Source organism: Mauremys reevesii, linkage group 16 (genome assembly GCF_016161935.1).
Source record: "Mauremys reevesii isolate NIE-2019 linkage group 16, ASM1616193v1, whole genome shotgun sequence".
NCBI classification, from domain to species: Eukaryota; Metazoa; Chordata; order Testudines; family Geoemydidae; genus Mauremys; species Mauremys reevesii.
In genome coordinates, this window is record NC_052638.1 from 43,306,330 (window position 1) to 43,330,746 (window position 24,417).

General features: G+C 47.6%; 1 protein-coding gene across 18 annotated transcripts in view; it reads left to right on the plus strand.

Annotated features, from left to right (window-relative positions):
- Positions 1 to 24,111, plus strand: part of ZFHX3 (zinc finger homeobox 3) — a 1,205,541-nt gene extending 1,181,430 nt beyond the window's left edge. For all 18 annotated transcript variants that reach the window (XM_039503280.1, XM_039503282.1, XM_039503284.1 and 15 more), the window contains 3 exons: positions 2,424 to 2,526; positions 4,625 to 10,060; positions 22,034 to 24,111. In XM_039503280.1, coding sequence (XP_039359214.1) covers positions 2,424 to 2,526; positions 4,625 to 10,060; positions 22,034 to 23,577 — 7,083 coding nt within the window. In that variant the 3' untranslated portion in view covers positions 23,578 to 24,111. The remainder of the gene's footprint in view (positions 1 to 2,423; positions 2,527 to 4,624; positions 10,061 to 22,033) is intronic.
- Positions 24,112 to 24,417: the final 306 nt, after the last annotated feature.

Below are 24,417 nucleotides of genomic sequence, written 5' to 3' on the forward strand. Positions count from 1 at the left end.
AAGTGCAAAAGTCTCTCTTTTCCATTATTATTCATAGCCATCTGAGTTTTTCTAATTAAAGTGTATGAAAACAATTACTGATCCGTCGTAGTGAGTCTGTTAGTGGGGATGACTGCCTTACTGTAATGTGTATAAAAAGCCCACAGTTTTCTATAATGATGTGCTACTGAGGTGTTAGATAATTTTATTTTTTCTACTCTGTTGGGGTTTTTTAAATTTCTCGTTATTTATTTTTCATAATTCCTAAAGATCCTGGGAAAGCACTTTCCCTGCTGATAAAACTGAGAGGGACATCGCTTTCTTTCTGTCTTTCCTCCTCTGCTTCCCACCTCATTCCCCCTGCTCTGAGTCTGGTTACTATGAATTAATCGGTGACCTTTCACTTCTTGCATTCCCTCTGGACTCACCAACCACAGCCTTCAGAAATGTTCTGCTTTGGAATAAAAGGTGGAATGAGTTTGGCATTCTCCACCCCTTTCCTAGTGCTTCATCAGTGGCAGCTGCCTTTACAGGGTGCAGACGTCTGTAAAACACACATGCTGTGTCTGTATCACTCACCTTCAGTGCTCAATTTGTGCCAGGGCCGAGTCCCAGAACTGCTAGGCTCGGCCGTTCAGAGCCCCGGCACCTGTGGGCCTGGCCGTACAGAGCCCCGGCACCTCTGGCCTTGCTGTTTCAGTTACCAAAGCAAAAAAGTCACTTGAGCTCCAGCACCTCTTTCATTACAAATGAAGCACTGCTCACCTTGCACAGCTCTGTGAGTAGCCAGAGCAGTCACAGCATCCCTTCCCTCTGCTGTCTGACAGCCGAGATCTCTCACAATCAGATCCTCGTGTGAGGCTGTCCATGTATGTACTCCTGCTCCCCATGAACCTGAGCATGGCTGGATCAGACCTTCTTTCCCTACACACGCTGTGTAGGGTTTACATCAGTGCCGGTGAGGAAGACATCATGTCCTATTTAGAGTTCACAGTATTTCAGCTATACCTTAGTCACAGACTTTGCTGGCATTTCATTAGTCATCTCGCATGCACCTTGTGGCCTTTGTCTTAAGTTTGCTTAGAAGAAGGTAGGTAGCTGTATTGTATGAAAGTAATCACATCATTTGTTCTGCCATGAAATCCAAGGATCAGTCCATTCCTCTGCCTGGCCTGAAGGGGACCCTTTTGTAGCTTCACTAGAGCCCGTGACAGGTTAGCACCGGCTGCAGCATGCCATGCTCTCCCAGCAGTCAGTGGCTGGAAAAGGGCACTGTCAGAGCACAGCACTGAGAGTCCGTTTGGGTTTGCTGCTCCCTCAGTCACTAAGAACTCAGGGCATGGTCAGGATGTTCCTTTTAGCACCTAGGTGAGAGGATGCTCACAGACATCAAGCACTTGTTTATGGGGTGAGCTCCTGTATGTGGCTGTGTTATGAGATAGCACTAGTGGGAACAATGGTCTTGAATGGTTTCCTGAGCTGCTGTGTTGGGGAGCACTGTTGAAGAGCAGCCTTTAAGTTGCTAGGTGTGTGGCGCTCAGAAGTACGTAGGGTTTTGTTGCTGCATGCCCGATGTTAAGCACTGGGCAAAGCACTAGCCTTTTGGTCAAGACTGTCAAAAGTAACTCGTGATTTTGGATGCCCAACTTGAGTTACTTTATGGGGGCCTGATCTTACGAAGGTGCAGAGCCTGAAACCCAAGCTTCTTTGGAAGTGTCTCAGATCGGGCTTCCAAAAATTGAGCTATCCAGAATCACTAGTTTCTTGTAAAAATCATGGCTTTGGGTCTTGGGCTGGTGAGAGCACAACTGATTGCAAACGGAATTTTGAAGCAAGCCAGAGTAAACACTTGTTTTCTTTCCAACAGTCGGAACATGGAAGGGATTACAAAAGCTTTGTGTTTCAGACGTTTGCCGTCTCTTTTCAGTCTTTCTTTATTCATCCTTTCGCTTGTCACCTCTCTTTATTTGTACTCTTCTTTCTCATGCCCCTCCTTTTTATGCATCAATACACTTTGAAAATAGTGCTGTAGTGCTCCCTAGTTCAAGATTACAGTGTACTTTACAGGTATGATTTAATTAGGGCCTTATTATGTTTTCAGCAGCTTAAGGTGGGCCTTTCAACTTATCTACCTAATTGGTTGCACAAAAAGTTTCACAGCCCATGACAAAACATTGTCAGTGATCAAAGTCTGAATTCTACATAAAGGAAAAATATTAATAATAAGATTATTCTTCGAGTGTGCACTGCTAATTATGTCCAGAATGTAACTGTAGAAACACTTTTGACTGATGTGAGCTTTGTCTAATAAACAGGAGTCTTCAGTGAGCTAAGAAAAGTGACACCTCTGCTGATGTCTAATTTTGCTTATTTAAAGATTTTAAAAACATTTTTGTTTTTATTTCTCCTCTCTCCCATTTTTCCCACCATCCCTCCTTCCTCAGGTGACAACACCTGAAGTGATGATGCCCAGCAGTATGTTTCTCCCAGCAGCCACTCCAGACAGAGATGGAAACACCAATGCAGAGGAGCCGGGGAAGCAGGCTGGTCAGTTACTTAACTCTTAACTGAAAAAAATCATCCTGCTTTGAATTGTGGCAGCTTACTGTTCTTGTTTCCCATGCACTGAGAGAAAAAGGCCTCATTGCTATCCCTTGCCCATGCAGTTTCTCCTCAGATCATTCATTTCAAAGACAACTGCAGACAGCAGGAGATCTAACAGGATTTCCAGATGGACACCTTTGCTTAGGTCAGAAATGAACTGATTAAACATTGTGTCTTAGGCCCTGATTCGTGGGCATGTTGGAGCTGATTTGCTCTGCTCCAGGGAAATCTTCAGAGTGATGATGAGCCACCAGAGCTGCTCCTACCTCACATTCCTACTAGCGTTGGCTCCATGGTCAGGGAAAAAGGCGTGTGACTGGAGTGTCTCTGCACATGGCTGATCCCCTACTGTCAGAACAGCGCCTGGGGATCACTGACAGCCGTGCACAATAGAGCAATCTTGAGGCTGTTCTAATTTATGCCATGGGCAGGTCCAGTGCCCAGATGATCCCCAAACTGGCGTAGACCAAAAGTAGCGTAGACCGATCCCTAGACTTGTTTCAAATCCTTCTCCATCAGAACAGAGAACCAGAACCAGTAATTTTTGGAAAGGATGTTGTATTAAAACAAGAACTAAAATACCTCTTCAGACATGAGAAATTAGGAGACTGGGTGGCTGAGAATTGGTAGTGAGATTTAAAACTTTTCATCTTTTGCTCACTGTCTTAAATACAGCCCAGGAAGTAGCTAATTTCACTGAAGTAACACCACAGTTGAGGCATGTTAGCAAGGCAGCTCAAAATTACATTGGCCTTTTTTATTACCGTATAATGTTGTAAAGTCGTGCCTACCAGTAACAGTGGCCAGCTATTTAGTCCTGACTCTGTAGTGTGATATGGTGGCAAAAAAAGACACTACAGTTTTGGGTGCATAGGTGAGGTCCCTAGCCTCCAGATGGGGAGGCGATAGTCTCTAGGCCAGATTCTATCAGTGCAAGCCTGGTGCAGGGACCACAGTGAGAGAGATCTATAAGGAAGTTTGGGATTAAGACAACCACCACCTCCTTTCTGCCACAGGGCCTGCATTGTGAACAGCACCGTTCCAGAGAAGACACCAGTGGCATGGCTTGGGCTGTTGGAGATGTGCTGATTCCTTAAATCCCCTCCTCAGCTTCCACCAGTAGGAGTGTCTCTCCCCTCCTAGAACTGCTCTGTTCTCTTGGGTAGGACCTGGAGGAAAGGTAGCAGTGGAACAGCTGCTTTCCCTTCCCCAAAAGGCTGAGCTCTCCTGGGGCATAGCAGCCTTCAGTGGAGTAGGGGCCAGTAGAGGCTGAATTTCACTCTTTCTTTGCAGTGTTAGTGGACCTGAACCTCAATCTCCTGGTCAGTTCTTGGCACATCATTATCAGCAAGACTTTGACAAGCTGATGGGACAGCAAGGAAAAGTAACAAAGATAGATATGGGACCGCGGGGTTTAATTTGAGGAGGAATTAAAGGGGATGAATATGCCCAGCTTGTTTGAACAACATCATGTGGGAGATGTGTACAGTCCACGAATAGTCAAAGGGTGTAAAAGTCCAAATGAAAGAAATTATTTAGGGTTGTGTAGTGGGGCATAACATGGATAATGAGGTGAAGTTAAGAAAGTGAAAACTTAGGCTGAATATTAGGGGAAATGTCTGTCCTTCTGCACTAAGGATAATGTGCTGGCATGTAGCAAGGGGGCATGGCCTCCTTCCAAGACTGATGGAGAGGGATGGCCACACACTCTTATGGCGGTGTTACCCTGCTTGCAGAAGGGGAAGGTATGTTTTATGAGAGGGCCTTGAGCTACGTCATGGGCTGTTGTAATCTTGGGCAGCGGCAGGCGTGGTGGGGGCTAACAAAATACTTGGTGAGAAGTAACAGCCTCAGCAGAAGTAGAGGTGAAGGAAAATGTCTCTGTGGCCAGGGGGGGGAGGAAGTACTGGATTGGATCCAAATTAAGAAATGAATGATTTATATTTTTATTTAAATTGTAAATGAGTGACAGAGACAAGCCCTGTCTAAACTGTATCTTCCTTGCATCACTTCACCCTTTTTGTTCCGGTTCTGTTTTCAGAGACCTCTGAGGAGTCTGGAAAAAGCGTTCTGTCATCTGAGAGCGTAGAGCACAGTGGAGAGTCCAAACCTGTTCCTGCCGATCAGAGCTCCACCAGAGAGGACTCTGGCTTTCTTTGCTGGAAGAAGGGGTGCAGCCAGGTGTTCAAAAGCTCATCAGCCCTTCAAACGCATTTCAATGAAGTTCATGCTAAACGGCCCCAACTGCCAGTGTCTGATCGCCATGTCTATAAGTACCGTTGCAACCAGTGCAGCCTGGCTTTCAAAACCATCGAGAAGCTGCAGCTTCATTCTCAGTACCATGTAATCAGAGCAGCTACTATGTGTTGTCTTTGCCAACGCAGTTTCCGAACCTTCCAAGCTCTGAAGAAGCACCTGGAGACGAGTCATCTGGAGTTGAGTGAAGCAGACATTCAGCAGCTTTACAGTGGGCTTTTGGTCAATGGAGACCTCCTAGCTATGGGTGACCCTTCGCTGGCTGACGACCATACTATCATTGTTGAAGATGATAAAGAGGAAGAGAGTGACCTAGAAGATAAACAGAGTCCTACTGGCAGTGATTCTGGGTCAGTACAAGAAGACTCAGGCTTGGAACCTAAGAGGGCCCTACCTTTCAGGAAAGGTCCTAATTTCACCATGGAGAAATTTCTCGATCCATCTCGCCCATACAAGTGTACGGTCTGCAAAGAATCTTTCACACAAAAGAACATTCTTTTGGTCCATTACAATTCAGTTTCTCATCTACATAAACTGAAAAGAGCCCTTCAGGAGTCTGCTACTGGGCAACCTGAACCTACCAGCAGTCCAGACAACAAACCTTTTAAGTGCAACACTTGCAATGTGGCCTACAGCCAGAGTTCTACACTGGAGATCCACATGAGGTCTGTCCTACACCAGACAAAGGCTCGAGCTGCCAAGCTTGAGGCAGCTAGTGGCAGTGGCAATAGTAATGGAACTGGTAATAGCAGTAGTAGCAGTATCTCTCTGGGTTCATCCACACCAAGTCCCGTGAGTACTAGCAGCTCTAACACCTTCACAACCACCAATACCAGCAATGCTGGCACAGCTCCAGTCCCTAGTTTACTCAGCCACGGATCCAGTGAGAGTGTGGGAATTCCCCCTTCGAGTAACCCCATTAGCGCTAACATCGCCTCTCCTTCTGAGCCTAAGGATGTCAACCGGAAGAAACTGGCAGACATGATTGCATCCAGGCAGCAGCAACAGCAACAAGCTCAAACCTTAGCACAGGCGCAAGCCCAAGTCCAGGCCCACCTACAGCAAGAGCTGCAGCAGCAAGCTGCCCTCCTGCAGTCTCAGCTGTTCAGCCCTACTCTCCTACCACACTTCCCCATGACCACAGAGACCCTGCTCCAGCTTCAGCAACAGCAGCATCTTCTGTTTCCATTTTACATCCCCAGTGCCGAGTTCCAGCTCAATCCAGAAGTTAGCTTGCCTGTGACCAGTGGTGCTCTGACACTATCTGGTACTGGTCCAAATTTGCTGGAAGATTTAAAGGCTCAAGTTCAGCTCCCACAGCAGAGCCATACACAGATATTACAACAGCAGCAAGGTCAACTATCTTTGTCACAGTCTCACTCTGTCCATATACAACAGAGCCAACATCAAGAGAAAAAAACCAAATCAGTTATTAAGGAGAAGGAAAAAGACACCCAGAGGGAAAGGGAAAATGCAGAGAGGGGAGACAGCAGTTCATTGTCTAAGGAATCTCTGCCTGACAACCTAAAGCCCAAAGACAAGAAAGACTTTGCCCCAGGCAATAGTTCAGAACCCTCCCTACTTCCTCCACGTATCGCATCTGATGCAAGAGGCAATGCCACAAAAGCCTTGCTAGAAAACTTTGGCTTTGAGCTGGTTATTCAGTACAATGAGAACAAACAGAAAGTGCAAAAGAAAAATGGGAAGACAGAGCAGGGTGAGAACTTGGAAAAGCTTGAATGTGACACATGTGGCAAGTTTTTCTCAAACATCCTCATTCTAAAGAGTCACCAAGAGCACGTTCACCAACACTACTTCCCCTTTAAGCAGCTGGAGAGGTTTGCCAAGCAGTACAGAGAGCACTATGATAAACTGTATCCACTGAGACCTCAGACTCCAGATCCGCCACCGCCTCCACCTCCTCCTCCACCTCCACTCCCCACAGCACCTCCTCAGCCAGCTTCCACTCCTGCCATTCCTACTTCTGCTCCACCTATTACTTCTCCTACAATCGCACCAGCCCAGCCATCTGTGCCACTCACCCAGCTCTCTATGCCAATGGAGCTGCCCATCTTTTCACCACTTATGATGCAAACTATGCCACTACAAACATTACCTGCCCAGTTACCACCTCAGCTTGGTCCTGTAGACCCTCTACCTGCAGACCTAGCTCAGCTGTATCAACATCAACTCAACCCTAGCCTTCTACAGCAACAGCAGAACAAGAGGCCACGTACTCGGATCACAGACGACCAGCTCAGAGTTCTTCGGCAGTATTTTGATATTAACAACTCTCCCAGTGAGGAACAGATCAAAGAGATGGCAGACAAGTCTGGACTGCCACAGAAAGTGATAAAACACTGGTTTAGAAACACTCTGTTTAAAGAACGCCAGCGCAACAAGGATTCCCCATACAACTTCAGCAATCCTCCAATTACCAGCCTGGAAGAACTGAAGATAGACTCACGGCCTCCCTCTCCAGAACCTCAAAAGCACGAATACTGGGGAAGCAAGAGGTCCTCCAGGACACGGTTTACTGATTACCAGCTCAGAGTCCTGCAGGACTTTTTTGATGCTAACGCTTATCCAAAGGATGATGAATTTGAACAACTTTCTAATTTGCTGAACCTCCCTACCCGTGTTATAGTGGTGTGGTTCCAGAACGCCCGTCAGAAAGCTAGGAAAAACTATGAGAACCAAGGAGAAGGCAAAGATGGGGAACGGCGGGAGCTTACAAATGATAGGTACATTCGAACGAGCAACTTAAACTACCAGTGCAAAAAATGTAGTCTAGTCTTTCAGCGCATTTTTGATCTTATCAAACACCAGAAAAAGCTTTGTTATAAGGATGAGGATGAGGATGGACAGGACGATAGCCAGAATGAAGACTCTATGGATGCAATGGAGCTGTTGACGCCAACCAGTTCTTCCTGCAGCACACCAATGCCCTCTCAAGCTTACAGCACCCCCACATCTTCAGCTAATGCAACCTCTTCAGCCTTCGTGCAGCTCACAGCTGATGCAGATGACTCCTCCATGTATACTTCTAAAATAGAAGCTATAGATGAGAAACCAAAGCAATCTGAACCTCTGAGTACACAGCAAAACCAAACTCAAGATAAGCAAGTGCAACCAAAGCAAGAGCCTCAGCAGCAGCAGCAAGACCAAGGAGAACAGAAGACAAGTTCAACACACCAAAAGATCTCACCATTATCCTCCCCATCCTCATTACAACAACAGCCTCCACCACAGGCACAGCCACCCCAGTGTCCTTTGCCACAATCAAGCCCAAGTCCATCTCAACTCTCACATCTTTCCCTCAAGCCCCTTCATACGTCCACCCCTCAACAACTGGCAAACCTACCTCCTCAATTAATCCCATACCAGTGTGACCAATGCAAACTGGCATTTCCCTCCTTTGAGCATTGGCAGGAGCATCAGCAACTTCATTTTTTGAGTGCACAAAACCAGTTTATCCATCCTCAGTTTCTGGACAGGACACTAGATATGCCTTTCATGCTTTTTGACCCCAGTAATCCACTACTTGCAAGCCAGCTGCTATCTGGAACTCTACCTCAGATTCCAGCAAGCTCAGCCACTTCACCCTCAACCCCAACATCTACAATGAACACTCTGAAGAGAAAGCTGGAGGAAAAGGCCAGTGCAAGCCCTGGGGAAAATGACAGTGGGACTGGCGGAGAAGAACCTCAGAGAGATAAGCGTCTAAGGACAACAATTACCCCAGAACAGCTGGAAATTCTGTATCAGAAGTACCTGCTCGACTCTAACCCAACACGGAAGATGTTGGATCACATTGCGCATGAGGTGGGCTTGAAGAAACGTGTTGTGCAGGTTTGGTTTCAGAACACTCGAGCACGGGAAAGGAAAGGGCAGTTTAGAGCGGTGGGGCCTGCCCAAGCCCATAGACGGTGCCCTTTCTGCAGAGCTCTCTTTAAAGCAAAGACCGCTCTGGAAGCTCATATCCGATCCCGTCATTGGCATGAGGCTAAGAGAGCAGGGTACAACTTGACTCTGTCTGCTATGCTCTTGGATTGTGATGGAGGTCTCCAAATGAAGGGGGACATTTTTGATGGAGCAAGCTTTTCCCACTTGCCACCAACCAGTAGTGATGGTCAGGGTATTCCTCTCTCACCAGCAAGCAAAACTATGGAGCTCTCACCTCGAACTCTGCTTAGTCCGTCCTCCATTAAAGTGGAAGGAATAGAAGACTTTGAAAGCCCTTCCATATCCTCAGTTAATCTGAGTTTTGACCAAACAAAGTTGGACAATGATGACTGCTCTTCTGTCAACACTGCAATCACAGACACTACAACAGGAGATGAAGGCAATGCAGACAACGATAGTGCAACAGGGATTGCAACTGAACTCAAATCAACATCAGGACCTAGCGAGTGCCTGACAAAGGCTGCTATGATAGCAATGTCTGAGTATGAAGATCGATTGTCTTCTGGCCTTGTCAGCCCAGCTCCCAGCTTTTATAGTAAAGAGTATGACAATGAAGGTACTGTGGACTATAGCGAAACCTCCAGCCTTGCAGACCCCTGCTCACCCAGCCCTGGTGCCAGTGGTTCAGCAGGCAAGTCTGGAGACAGTGGGGATCGGCCAGGGCAGAAACGCTTTCGCACTCAGATGACTAATCTCCAGCTAAAAGTTCTAAAGTCATGCTTTAACGACTACAGGACGCCTACCATGCTGGAGTGTGAGGTCCTAGGTAATGACATTGGACTGCCAAAGAGAGTTGTTCAGGTCTGGTTCCAGAATGCTAGAGCAAAGGAGAAGAAGTCCAAGCTAAGCATGGCCAAGCATTTTGGTATAAACCAAACAAGTTATGAGGGACCCAAAACAGAGTGCACTTTGTGTGGCATCAAGTACAGCGCTCGGCTGTCTGTACGTGACCATATCTTCTCTCAACAGCATATCTCCAAAGTTAAAGACACCATTGGAAGCCAGTTGGATAAGGAGAAGGAGTACTTTGACCCAGCTACTGTACGTCAGTTGATGGCTCAGCAGGAGTTGGACCGGATCAAAAAAGCCAATGAGGTTCTTGGTCTGGCAGCTCAACAGCAGGGCATGTTTGATAATACCCCTCTACAAGCTCTTAACCTTCCTACTGCGTACCCAGCACTACAGGGCATCCCTCCAGTCTTGCTTCCAGGCCTCAACAGCCCATCCTTGCCAGGCTTCACTCCATCCAACACAGGTGGGTTCTGGAACCATCATCTCTCTGCTCAAATGTGACATTTTCCCTAGTATTGCATCTTCAGCACAAATGGATATTTCCCTGGCAATGTCTGAAGATGTTACTTGGCAGGCTATAAAGAGTAGTTATTTTACCTCTAGTTCCTTAATCCAAGTTCTCCAGCAAGGCAAGAGACTTATGAACTTGCTGTGTGTCTCTCCATATCTGGTGAGCAAGGCCCTGTGTACTGTGGGGCAAGGACCTCTGCTTGCTTTGACACAGCCTGTAAATTCTCCAGCACCTTCAAGTAATATGAAAATTGAAGCTTTTATTGAATTAAATATAAAAAGGAATAATACAGTCAATACAATATCCCTTGTGTTGTTTCTTTTTACATTAAATTCAATTTAGTACTGCTCCCAAATTTTCAGTATATTGCAGATGTTTGTATTGACAACACAAACTGCATTGTAGAAATGGTGATGGAAAATCTGGTGGTTTTTCTATGACAGCCTTCAGAGTGCCTTACAATAGCACCTACATGCCTATCCATGCAGCCACTGATTCTTTTTGAACAATAGTTGGCAGTAAAAGGGAAACACAATTCCCTTATGGCCTACTTTCCATAGGCAGAGGGTATGAATACTCCATCCTCCCCAGTGAACCCTCCCTTCCTCTTCCTTCCTTCCCCAGCTGGAGCAGTCATGGGGAAAAGGCCCGGAGTCAGGCCATTTTTCCAGAAGTCCTTTCTTTGTCTGTTGGCACCTGGTGAATGCAGTTTGAACTAGTGTATGTGAGCCTCCCCAGGACATGGTAGCTCTCTGGAGATGTTACAGCAGGAGTGAATTTGCCAAATAACACCCCCCCACACACCCGTTCTTAGTTCCTGGAGGGCTGTGGTCTCCCTCCTCCATGGAACTACATACAGCCCCTGGCCCACAATGAGACATCAGCTTAATACTGTAAGATTTCCCAAAGATATTGCAGGAAATTGCCATAGCTGTTACAGGACCCAAAAGGACTATGAGATTCAGGTCCAGAAGCTACTCTCTGATATAGTTCATGAGTCTGGGACACCTTCTCTAACAAGGTGTTAACATGACCCTGAAATGGTCCAGCATTAAACAGTTTTAAACAAGCTCCAGGGTTTGGAATAGAGAGAGCTCAGGGTGCTTGTTTGCTTGGCAAACACACCATTAAAAATCTTTAACCTTTTATTAAAGATATAGAAAAGAAGGGGGAGGGGTTTAAAGCATATGAAATGTAAATAAGTAAGGCTTTCATTTTAACAACATCTCTTCTTCCCATTCCCTCTAGCTGTAGAGAGTTTTTTTTAAAAGGAAGTGCCTCCTGTTTGATAGTCTCATAGATGGTTTTAGAGATGGTAATAACAGTCCATTTTGGGAAAAAGATAACTTAGTTGAGATGGTCTTAAGCTGTGGTTATTGTTGCAGTTACAGTCCAATCCCATTTCCTAGAAGACAAAACAAGACAAACACACACAAGAGGGGACAGACAAGGACACCAAAGATTTGAAAATGTAACTTGTCTTTGGTGTTAATTCATATTTGCAGTCTCACTGAGCAACACAGCCATGGCACGCAGTCTTGGCCACTCCTGAGACCCGGCAAACTTGTACCAGTGTCAGTCCTTGAGTGGTATCGGTAAAGCCTATTTATTTAGACTGTCTTTCCCCCCCCCCCCTTACTGATTTTTATAAACAATCTTCTGTAACAGGCTGAGTTGCACTTTTGTTACCTTTTCCCATCCACGTTTCTTGTTACGGGTGACTAGAACCATTTCATACATTTCCACCCGCTTTCCAACAGTTAGGCTCACAACTGAGAGAGGCCTCTTAGGCCCCAATTATTACAGCAGTTCTTTGAAGGGAGCTAAGTAGAGCACCTTCTACAGTGCCAGTGGAAGCCACATAGTAAGAAAAAGTGCTCTAGCAAAGACCCTACTATCGAGTCTAGCTGGAGCACAGTGTGGTTTCCCTGGACTATTGGGGTTTCAGAATAGGGCCTCTTCAGAATGGCCATCTCATCTGCCTGAGAACACTCATCAGACTGGCATGGCCAAAGGAACAAGAGAGACCATTCTTTGAAGACGCTAGAGGAGGACATGTCGGAGGACTTGGACCTGCCCTAAGTGCTGCACCTGACTGCTCTTCTTAGGATGTGTCAAATGGTTTCTGATTTGTCAGGCTCTCTCCAGAACTGTCTTTTACCTGGCACCATATGGAGAAGTCCTCAACAGGAGCCCCAGTTCTAGACTAAACCAGTGCCATCAGAGTCCACAATTCCTGCCAGATCTCAACTCAGTCCCACAGAAGTCTTGAAATCGAGAAAAGCAGGTTCTTTAACATTCTGCTGCAGGTACACCTCAGGGGAGCACCAGAAGGGATCTTGGATAGCTCCAGAGTTTTGCCTAGGATTTCCTCAATATGGGTAGAGATAGAGCTTTTGGGGCCTATGATCCTCCATCTCTTGTATCGGAGAGCGATGATAAGAGATCAGTCTCCTTTCCCCGGGAAGTCTCTTCTTCCAGATAAGGCTAAGGCTCCTGTCTGGATCCTATAGCCTGCTGTTTCTGCATCCCTTGCAGTATTTATGCCTCAGTCACTCTACCTCAGAGGAGGAAGAGGAACTGGTGGGAGAGCCTTTAGAGGCACCCTTTTTACCCTCATCCCTGGATGAGACTGTCTTAACTACTTCCTCCTCTCCTCTGCGTGATGCCTAGGCCTTTCAGGGGCAAAATGGGCAGAATGGCAGTAGCTCTGGAGTTTCCTGCAGTTGCCAAGTTCAAGAATTCACAGAATTTGTGTGGTTTCTTGGAATTCCAAGGAAGAAAGAGAGAACTTTCTAGCCTATTAATGAAGATCTGTTGAAACCAGCCAAAGAAGTCTGAAACACCCTGCCTCTGTTGACTCAGTTTCTAGGAAGTTAGATTTTATACACCTATGTGTTATATTCTATAGTTCCCCAGGGAAAGATTTGAATTATTCTGCAAACATCCTTAGTTGTTGTTTCAGCCTCAGCTAATGAATGGCATCTACTCCTGGGGACCCAATGGCCGGTGTGCTGTAGCTAAGCAAGCATGTGCTGGAGGACTCAACACCAGTTCTAAGAGATTTAGACCCTTGCCCAGCTTCCTGTTGTACTCCTCTCTTTAGGAACTGTTTATCCCAAGCACAGAAAGCCATTTCTTTAACTGTTGGACCCTAGAGATCATTGAATGAAGCATTCTCCCTTCTGTTCAAAGCCATTCCAAAGTATAACCACCTTCCCTTTTCAGGGTACTTTCTCAGAAGAAACTATTGTGAGAAGAGGTCTTAAGCCTCATGATAACAAGAACCATAAAAGTGTGGTGCTAAAGCACAGTGCAGGAAAAGTTTATTATTCTGAAAAGAAATGCTGGCCTGTGTCCTATCCTGGACCTCCATGAATTAAACCAATATTTAAGGAAATTCAAATAATGCATAGCTTCTTTGGGAAGCATAACCCCTCCTCTTCACCCTCAACCTTCAAGGTGCTACTTCCACATCTCAAGAAGGTAAAGGCACAGGACGTGCTTCAGGTTTATGATGGCCAGAAAACACTACCAGTGCAGGCCATGCCCTTTCAGGCTGGCAGCAGTCCTGAGGGCATTCCTTAAATGCTTGGTTTTGACAGGTACATCTGGTGTCTGATCTAACAGGTACATCCATACCTGGAAGACTGGCTTACAAGCTCCCAGTTTTACAGCAGGGTAATTCATGTCTTGGAGGAGACTTGCTCCTTCTTTGTTTACTCTCAGCAGGGCATAAGCTGTCTTCTGTGATGGGTGCTACCAGAGAATGTCTTAATGTGGATACCTTTCTCTGCTCTTGTTCATTAGCTAATAATTGCAATCTGAGTTGAGGGGTACACCTAGGAGCTTTGAGTCTTCATTGTCATGGAGACTTGAGATGTTCAGTCCCATACAAATTTGCTAGAGATTTAAGTCACCAGATTGGCTATCAGGTCCCATTTCCCATGGATCAAAGAAAATTCAGTGCAGATTCTCCCAGATACTATGGTTGTGATAGATTACCTGAACAGACAGGGAGTTTGTGTCAGGAAGCAAACCATGAGAATGATGCATTCACAATGAAGGACCCTTAAAACACTATTTTAGCCAACAACCACAACTCTGAAGGCTGCAAATCAGCATGAGTAGTTTCTCTGGATCTCAGTGGCTCTTCGGATATATGCAGGATGAGCTCATCATGAACTAGTTTGCTGCAAGTCAGAACAACAGTGTCTAAAATTCTGTTTGAGAGCTGACAGGGATTCCCCAATGCACAAGAGTCAGGAAGATTTGACAAGACAAAGCTAGTGTGACCTTAGTTGTGCCACACTAGATATAGCACAGCTGGTTCTGGTTCTCTCCAAAGATCATCCGCTCCACCTCCCTCAAGTCAAGATCCTTTATCCCATCCAAACAGCAGGGTGTTCACCTGACAGCGTACCTTCTGAATTTCTAGGGCAGGATGTCTTCAGCTGAAGAGATTAGGGCAGCGCTGCTGGAGTCCAGAAAACCCTTCATTAGAAGTTATGCTAGAAGCCATGGCTTTGTTTCCTGCCTGGTTACCAGACTTTTTCCACTCTCTGACAGTGGCAAAGCAATTCTCAGCCATGGCGAAGGTCTGCTCCATCACAGTTTGTGCTTATCACAGGGGTCTCAAACACGCGGCCCACAGGGCTCTTGTGTGTGGCCCACCAAGCTTCCCGCAAACCCTCCCCCCCCCCGCCTACCCATGGGATTGCCCCCTGTGGCGCTGCGAGCCCCGCGCTGCTCTCGGAAGCAGCGGGCAGCACGCCCCTTCGGTCCGGGGGGGAGGGGGAAGGAGGCAGAGGGCTCCTGCATTGCCTCCTTCCAGGCACCGCCCCCTGCAGCTCCCATTGGCCGGGAACAGGGAACCCCAGCCAATGGGAGCTTCGTGGGAGGTACCTGGAGGAGTGGCAAGAGCAGCAGACCCACGGAACCTTGAGCCCCTCCCCCTCCCCGACGGGCTGCAGGGACACGGTTCCAGCTGCTTCCTGGAACGGAGCAGCGCGGGGCCAGGACAGGGCCCTGGCCCCGGTGCGTGCCGCTGCCACCCCAGAGCCGCTCTAGGTAAGTGGTGCCAGGCTGGAGCTCGCACCCCTCCTGCACCCAACTCCCTGCCCTGAGCCCCCTGCCACACCCCTTCTGCACTCCCTGCCCTGAGCCACCTGCTGCACCCTGACCCCATGCCACACCCCTCACCCTCTTGCACTCCACACACCAACTCCCTGCCCTGAGCCCCCTGCCGCATCTCCACCCCTCCTGCACCTCAACTCCCTGAGCCACCTGCTGTACCCTGCACCCCTCACCCTCTTGCACCCCACACACCAGCTCCCTGCCCTGAGCCCCCTGCCGCACCCTGCACCCTTTCTGCACCCCCTGGGGCAGCGTTGGGGTGGGGACTGGAATGGGGCAGGGAAGGGGTGGGAAGAGGCGGGGCCTAATGGAAGGGGTGAGTGGGGGCGGGGCCAGAAGCAGCAAGGGGTGTGTGTCAGTGATGCGGCCCTTGGGTCAATGCACTAGTCCTCATGTGGCCCTCGTGGTCATTTGAGTTTGAGACCCCTGGCTTATCATGTCCGTGTGAAAGGGAGCACGATATTTACCAGTCCCCTGATGAAACCATTTTACAGGCTCTTACAAGCTGTCCCATTCATGGGTTTTACTGGTTCTTGTACCGTGAATTTCATCTTATCCATACTCAGAGAGGGGCTTTAGTTCATGGGATCTTTCTTCCTCTATCACTCCGTGCTGAAGGTCTCAGTGTTCTCAGAATGGCAGACCCTGTTGGCCAACCAACCTTATACTGCATTGGTCTGTTTTAAGCCTCAGCCCAAATTTCTAACCAGTGTTGTATCAGATTTTCACTTTGGGCTATATCACTATCTCTATTTCTCCCAAAGCCCCATCAGTATCCTGCGGAGATGAGGCTACATACTCTGGCCATTAAAAGCAATCAGCTGCTACTTAGGGTATGTATACACTACCCGCTGTGATCTGTCTATCGGGGAACGATGTATCGCGTCTCATCTAGACGCGATACATCGATCCCCAAACGCGCTCCCCGCCGACTCCGGAACTCCACCAGAGCAAGAGGCGGAAGTGGAGTTGACAGGGGAGCAGCGGCCGTCGATCCCGCGCCGTGAGGACGGGTGGTAAGTCGATCTAAGATACATCGACTTCAGCTATGCTATGCTCATAACTGAAGTTGCCTATCTTAGATCGACACCCTCTCCCCCACCGCCCCAGGCTTGGGCTGGAGCCCAGTCTCCTGCACCCTTCCATCCTGCAGCCCCCAGCACTCAGGCTGCAGCCCCAGTGCAAACATCTCCCTGCAGTCTTATAGCCCCATAGCCCCAGGCGTCTGATCCAGGCCAGCCGTGGGTGTGTTACTGCAGTGTAGGCATGGCCCTAGACAGTTAACGATACTAGCATTTACATCATTATCATTCGCTTTCGGAATCCACACCACACCAAGATAAATGGGGCGTTTTGCACCTCACTGAGAGCTCCTTGCCCCAGGTCTTGACTCTATCCTGGCCCTTATGCTGCTGCTGTGGTGTAAAGGAGCTAGAAGCAGCTGGATCTCTCCTGCCAGGAATGGCCTTATGCTGCCCCTCTTGCCCTGACCCAGCTCAGGCTTTGGGAAGAACAAAGGTGACCTTTCACCTCCTGAGTGTTCTCTCCTAAGAGGCACAGCTTAGTCAGGGCTATTTTTGGCTGTCTGCAGTATTTCCTGATTCTGCATCAGTTTGCACTCAGTTCACCTTTGAGCAGTTTGCAACTATAAGGCTGGAATTTCCCTAAATGAAGGGTTAGATTCTGCAGCACAAATCTGCAGGAAGGCTGGATGCTGCAGCAAATCCCACAGCTGTGGGATCCCTGAAAACGTGGGCCCTGCCTATGAGAAAATGAGTGTTTGTTTTATTTCCCCTTAAAGGCATCAGGAGACTTTTTCTTTTCAGGAACTTGTGTGCCAATGGCAATGGACAGGACTGATGCTTCAAACCCTTTCAGCGGCACTCCTTTTGCCCCAGCTATTAACAACTGTAGAGTAAAGATTCACTGCCCTGGAGACTATATTGTTACTGGCTATCCCTTCTGCTGGGAAAACTAGCCAGCTTCATGTTCCACTATTAATCCATCTCCTTTGTGAGTATACATTAGGGTGCATTTACTTCCACCCAAAATACTAGGTTCTTGCCTTAAGGAGATATCTAAATACCACATAAACTTTGGAACTACATCAAGGCTGTATTCCCAAAGCCTCCCATACTGGAAAGGCAGAGGCAGCATTAGAGGTTTATGGATCCATGAATTACCCAATAAGGACAAAAGAGTTTAGAAACTCCACCTGTTCAGTTCTTTGCAATAGCCATGCCGAGCTCTCCCGAATCTAGAGAGAGTTTAATGAGGTTGATCATTTCTGATGTTCACGATGTCTTTGCTTGGCACAGGCACTTTCCCTTCTACTCTTGAGCCCTTTGGCTGAAGGAACAATTGCTGCTTGTGCAGCTGTAGAAAAAGTACCTGTCAGTGACATCAACTCTTAGGCTCTTGGGCATTATGACAGACATGCAGAAAGAGTCAAATTGCTACTGTGGATTTTCAGTTCTTTGGAAGAAATTGAAACAGCTTTCCCTGCCGCCTAGAAAATTACCTGCTTCTAGTTACCTCGGCTCAGATATTGTTTTTTGACTCACCAACCTGTCCAATCAAGGGAAGCTTCTAAGAGAAAGGGAATGTGGGGTTACTGGTTTCCTTTGAGGCCTTCTTTGCACTAGGCTTTTTTCCCCCCTAACATTTCCCATCAGTTTTAGTAACAAGGGTTAAAAAGCCAGCAACTGACAGCACCACGTCTACACTTTTCCTACCACCAGTGGAGCTGCACCCATGGGAAATTTTAGGGGGGAAACCTACTGTAGACAAGTTCCTTGGTGCAGCTCCCCAAGTCTTTTCTTCTTTCTGCTTCCCCAAACTAAGACTTTCCTTGGTTTCCTTTCCAGTCAGGAAAAAAATCAGACTAGAATGCCAAGATACAACACCTTTGTATAGACCTTGGGAAGTGATTACAGCAAACTGCTATGACACATCCAAGGAGCCACCCATAAGTACTGTGTACCTGGGAAGAGAAATGGGGTCTCCTCTGGAGGAATAACTCCAGTTTGGGAAACATAGTTAGGTCTAGGAAAGACTTTGATAAAAGTATGCAACAGAGAAAAATGAATAATTTGTAGTGAATAATTTATTCCATGCTTTTTTTTCCTTTTATTGGTTTGTAGTTTGTCTACAAACTGATGGTGATTTTTCTCTCATAAGTTATCTGGTGAAAATATCTGGCAAATTTCATGTTCTCTGTGGCTTGTTATTAAAGCTGTATTGTTTAGTTGTGATACATCTCAAAAGGCACGTGGTATTGTTTCTCTTCCCTCAATGGATGAGTGTAACCTTTATAATCAGATAAACGTTCACAGGTAGTAAATTTTAAATTTACTTCCTGCAGGTATCCATGCCGGTCAAGATGAATCTTGTGAAAGCTGACAGAATGTGGCAAAAAAGAGCTGTGACACAAGCAAATTAATTAAGATTTCAAATTAATATTAATCCAGATCTAGTATGTATTGCAGGAAACCAAGTGCAAGAATGTAGGAATTGCCAGTCTGGATCAAACCAGAAGTCCTTCTTGTCCAGTACCCTGTCTCCAACAGTGGCCAATATCAGCTGCTTCAAAGGAAGGTGCAAGAAACCCCACAATTGGCGGTGATGGGAGAACTTGCTCTTAGGGGAGGATCTCCTAACTCTCATTAGTCAGAGATCACTTTATGTAACTGTCTCTCAGTGGGGAGCCCTCCTTGTGTTTGGAAGAGTGGTATTTCATAATTGATACGGGACATGAATTGGAAGGAAGTTAGTTAGCTCTGGAATTAGAGGGGATAACTTTTAGATAGGCTGACATGGGATGATCTGGTTGGCTGCACCAAAATCGGAAATGGAAAATGACTTCATGCTTTGAGGTAACTGGGCACAGCTTTTGGTTGGGACAGAGGTAGAGGAGAAGAGTAGTCCATACTAACCAGAGCAGATCCATTCATGAGACTGCTCCAGTTATATCCCTCTAGAAAGAGCAGCAAAGAGTCCTGTGGCACCTTATAGACTAACAGACGTATTAGAACATGAGCTTTCGTGGGTGAATACCCACTTCGTCAGATGCATACACAAAAGCTCATGCTCCGACATGTCTGTTAGTCTATAAGGACTCTTTGCTACTTTTACAGATCCAGACTAACACAGCTACCCCTCTGATACTTGCCTCTAGAAAGAGTTACCTTACAGTTCTTGTATTCCATTGGTGATGTCTGACTAATCACATGCTCTTTCGGCTGTTGTGACTGGGAACATATGCACTGTCATCACCAGAAAGTAGGGTTGCCGATATTGGTTGGACTTATTCCTGGAGGTTTCGTCACATGACATATTATTTCATTAAAGATTAATCTTTAATTCCTGGAAACTCAAGGACAGTTCTGGAGGGTTGGCAACATTACCATAAAGAAGTCACTTGTGCTTAATCCATAGCAGCTATTTATATTTAAAAATCCCTTCTGTGGGGTTAATTACTTCTATTCTTACAAACTAGCATTTCTACATTGAGGTCTGCACCTAGTCAGATGAGGCTGTGTGAGTGATTGTTATATCGCAGAAAGGCCAGCAAAGAGAGGACCAGGGATCTGAGTTGTCTACAATCCTATTATTAGCATATGTCTACCCAGCATCTAGACATCCATGGCTGGCCCATGCCAGCGGACTCTGGCTCGTGGGGCTTGAGCTGCAGGGCTATTCCATTGCTGTTAAGATGTTCCGGGCTTGGGTGGGAGCCTGGACTCTAGGACTCTGCGAGGTGGGAAGGTCACAGAGCTTGGGCTCCAGCTAAGCCTGGAACATCTACACAGCAATGGAACAGCCCCATAGCCCAAGCCCCAGAAGCCTAAGTGAGCTGGCATGGGCCAGCCGCAGGTTTTTCTTTGCTGTGTAGACAGACCTCTAGTGTTTGCTTTCAGTGGTGCCCACGGTGTACTAGGCACTGTATGGACACAGAAGAGTGCATAGTCCCTGCCTCAAAGAGTTTAGGCTGAGATTTTGCAAGCTGCTTACTGGTAATGGGCATTGAAATGCCAGGTGCCTTTGAAGATCTCGGCCTTACACTCTGAAAAGAGCTGCTGGGGAAGGGAAGGGTCATTGTAGTGATTGGCCACAGCCTAGCATTCCGTGTGATAACACTTGGCATTTAGAAACAGAGACTCTCCCAGTTTGCCACTGAACACTGGCTCCTTCTCAGGGTGGGAGCGGAGAATGGGACTATACGTTTGCCACTTTTGCCTTGCTGAAGTTGAGAGTTTTTCCAGACCTTACAATTTGCAGTGCACAATATTCCTCGTTCAGCTAGCTGATCTGGGATCGGATTGTCTGATTGCCTAAGGAAGATGTTGGCTAGTGAAAGAGTTGTGGATTGGTGTCTCTTGCTCTTCTCTTTACCTGCCCCTCTTGTCATCGACGATGGTTTCCCAGCTGTTCCCTTTTCCCCCAATCACTGGCTTTTTCGCTTGCTTTTCCAGTCCTGTGGCTGGACACAACAAACATCATATCACTTTATACACAAAACAGATTAGTTACAATGCAAGTGCTTATTCCTTTCTGCTGTCCTCCCTGGCCTCGCCAATATTCCCCTGGCTGCTCTCTCTCCGACCCCTTGGACACCCTCCAGCAGTTCCTAAATAATGGATTGTGGCAGACGTTCAGCTGTCCTGGCCAAATAAGGGACGTTCCAGGCATCTCTAGTATGAAGGGGATTCTGTACTTCATATCCATGTAAGATTTCCTAGGAAAGCAGACACCTACCAGCATTCTGCAACCATCAAGAGAGGGATTTTGCCAGACTAAGAAAAGAGGGGGAGGGAGGGAGGGGTCGTCAGGTGGTTGGACACTGGCGTTAGGGGAAGATCTGCTTTCCTCGAGGAGGTCAGTAGGAGTCAGTGTGCTGGCAAAGAAAACAAGAAAAGGAGGGCTCCTCTTTTGTACCTGTTCTAACCGGTTCTTTTGCTTTTCCCCTCCCCTCTCTTGCTCTGCACCACTCCTTTCCTTCCCTGTTTTCCCCCCCTCCAGTCTCTTCTTTCCTGCTATTTGTCATTTTAAAATATGTTTAGGCTAAAATTTATTTTCATTAGTGGAAAAATGATTGCAGCACCTTCGCACCCCATCTCCCCTGCATCAGTGCTGCTGTCCACCCGTGGCATTCTGCCAAGTCAGCACGGCCCCCGCTGCCTCTGTGCCTGACAGGATCTGCTTGTAGCCAGAACAGGTCAGGACAGTCGGGCCCCTTGCTATGGGAGTGGTACGGGAAGCTGATCTCTGGTGCCAGGTATTAGACAGCTAAATATGGTGAGTCAAACAGCCCTGTCGCCAAAACTAGGTAGGGAAACAGAACGGATTAACTCACTACTCTTAGGTGTTTATCTGGCCTGTACAGTTTGAGCTCCCGACCGTCTTTACTGTCTGTATGAACACCCCCTCTAGGAGGCAGGGCAGTGCTATTATCCCCATTGTGCAGAGGGGGAACTGAGACACAGAGAGGCCAAGTGACCTTGCCCAAGGTCCCAAAGGGAGTCTGGCTGAGCAGGGAGCTGAACCCGGTCTCTGGAGTCCCAGGCTAGCACCCTGACCTCACGTTTCTAAAGCACATTGGAGGTTAAAAGTGTGACTTACAGAGCTGCTCCCCTGCAGCCTGGCTCATGGCTGAGCTGCTGGCGTCAGATGACGCTGCCGGGATCCAGCCTGGGCCGGGGACTGACATCCCTGCCCAGCCATAACTCCTGGTAGGGCTAGTCGACCTGCATGGTGCTGAGTGATTTTATTGTTGCTTCCCCCCTTTAGCTTTAACTTCTCCAAAACCCAACCTGATGGGTCTGCCCAGCACAAGCGTCCCTTCACCCGGCCTTCCAACATCTGGATTACCAAATAAACAGCCCTCCGCCTCGCTGAGCTCCCCAACTCCAGCACAAGCAACCGTGGCACTGGCCCCTCAGCAGCAGCAGCAGCGCAAGGATAAGGAAAGTGAGAAGATGAAAGAGAAGGAGAAGGCGCCTAAAGGGAAAGGGGATTCCCTGCCGGGGCCCAAGAAGGAGAAAGGAGAGGCACCCACGGCGACCCTTTCTGCCCCCCTCCCCACCATGGAGTATGCGGTGGAGCCTGCCCAGCTTCAGGCCCTGCAGGCTGCCTTGAATTCAGACCCAACAGCCTTGCTTACAAGCCAGTTCCTGCCCTACTTTGTCCCAGGCTTTTCACCCTATTACGCCCCTCAGATTCCTGGGGCCTTGCAGAGCGGGTACCTGCAGCCCATGTATGGCATGGAAGGCCTGTTCCCTTACAGCCCTGCTCTGTCCCAGGCTCTGCTAGGCCTGTCCCCCAGCTCCTTGCTGCAGCAGTACCAGCAATATCAGCAGAGTCTGCAGGAGGCGTTGCAGCAGCAGCAGCAGCAGCAGCAGAGGCAAGTGCAGCAGCAGCAGCAGAAAGTGCAGCAGCAGCAACAGCCCAAAGGAAGCCAAACCCCAGTCCCCCCGGGGGCTGCTACCCCAGACAAAGACCCTGCCAAAGAATCCCCCAAACAAGAAGAGCAGAAAAATGCACCCTGTGAGGTGTCCCCTCTCCTTCCCAAACCCCAAGAAGAGCCCGAAGCAGAAAGCAAAAGTGCGGACTCCCTGTGTGACCCCTTCATTGTTCCAAAGGTGCAGTACAAGCTGGTCTGCCGCAAGTGCCAGGCGGGCTTCAGCGACCAGGAGGCGGCCAGCAACCACCTGAAGTCCCTCTGCTTCTTCGGCCAGTCTGTGGTGAATTTGCAAGAGATGGTGCTTCATGTGCCCACTGGCAGCAGCAGCAAGGGCAGCAGCTCGTACCAGTGTGTGGCGTGCGAGAGCACAGTGTGTGGGGACGAAGCCCTGAGTCAGCATCTCGAGTCAGCCCCTCACAAACACCGAACAATCACAAGAGCAGCAAGAAACGCCAAAGAGCACCCCAGTCTATTACCTCACTCTGCCTGCCTCCCCGATCCTAGCACCGCATCTACCTCGCAGTCTGCCGCTCACTCAAACGACAGCCCCCAAGCCCCTCTGTCCTCCTCTTCAGCTTCCCCCCACGCCTCCAGAAAGTCTTGGCCTCAAGTGGTCTCCCGGGCTCCACTTGGGAAGCTGCCTCCTCCTTCTTTCCCTCCTCTCTCCTCATCTTCAACGGTTACCTCAAGTTCATGCAGCACCTCAGGGGTTCAGCCCTCGATGCCAACAGACGACTATTCGGAGGAGTCTGACACGGATCTTAGCCAAAAGTCAGATGGACCGGCTAGCCCGGGGGAGGGGCCTAAAGACCCCAGCTGCCCGAAGGACAGTGGTCTAACTAGTGTAGGAATGGACACCTTCAGATTGTAAGCTTTGAAGATGAACAATACAAAAATGAATTTAAATAAAAAAATTAATAACAAACCAATTTCAAAAATAGACTAACTGCAATTCCAAAGCTTCTAACCAAAAAAAGAAAAAGAAAAAAGAAAAAGCGTGGGTTGTTTTCCCATATAACAATGCCGGTGGGTTTTACATTTTTTTCTTTTAATTAAAAAAAAAACAAAACAAAACAAAAAAAACCTCTTACATTTGTCCTGTTGGTCTGGGAGACAAAAGTCCATACTGCCTCCTTAGTGTCTTTGGAGCGTAAACCCCTTGTATATTGCCCTTTTCCAATAACGCCCCCACATCGATAGCACAGCAGAGGCCGGCATGCACTGTATGGGAAAGCAGCCCACCGTGCTACAGTTTAAATTTCTTGCTATCTTAGCATTCAGATACCAATGGCTTGCTAAAAGAGAAAAGAAATGTAATGTCTTTTTATTCTCAGGTCAATCGCTCACACTTTGTTCTGTTTTCAGAATCATTGTTTATATATATATATATATGTGTGTGTGTGTGTGTGTGTATATATATATATATATAAATGTTTTTGTTTGTTTTTGGGGTTTTTCGTTTTGTTTTTTGTTCCAGAAAAGAGTTTTGTTTTGTTGGGTTTGGGGAAGGGTTGTTTTGGGCTGGGGGGCCGGGAGTTGTTGTTTTTTATTTAAAATGGGCAGAAAGTATTCAAGAGAAACAATGTGAATTGCTTTAGCTTTCTGGGGATTTTAAGGGTAGCTTTTCTGATGAAGCCAATTTCAAGGGGAAAAGTTAAGCACTCCCACTTTTCAGAAAAAAAAACACAGAGTGTTGAGGACTTGGAGCTTA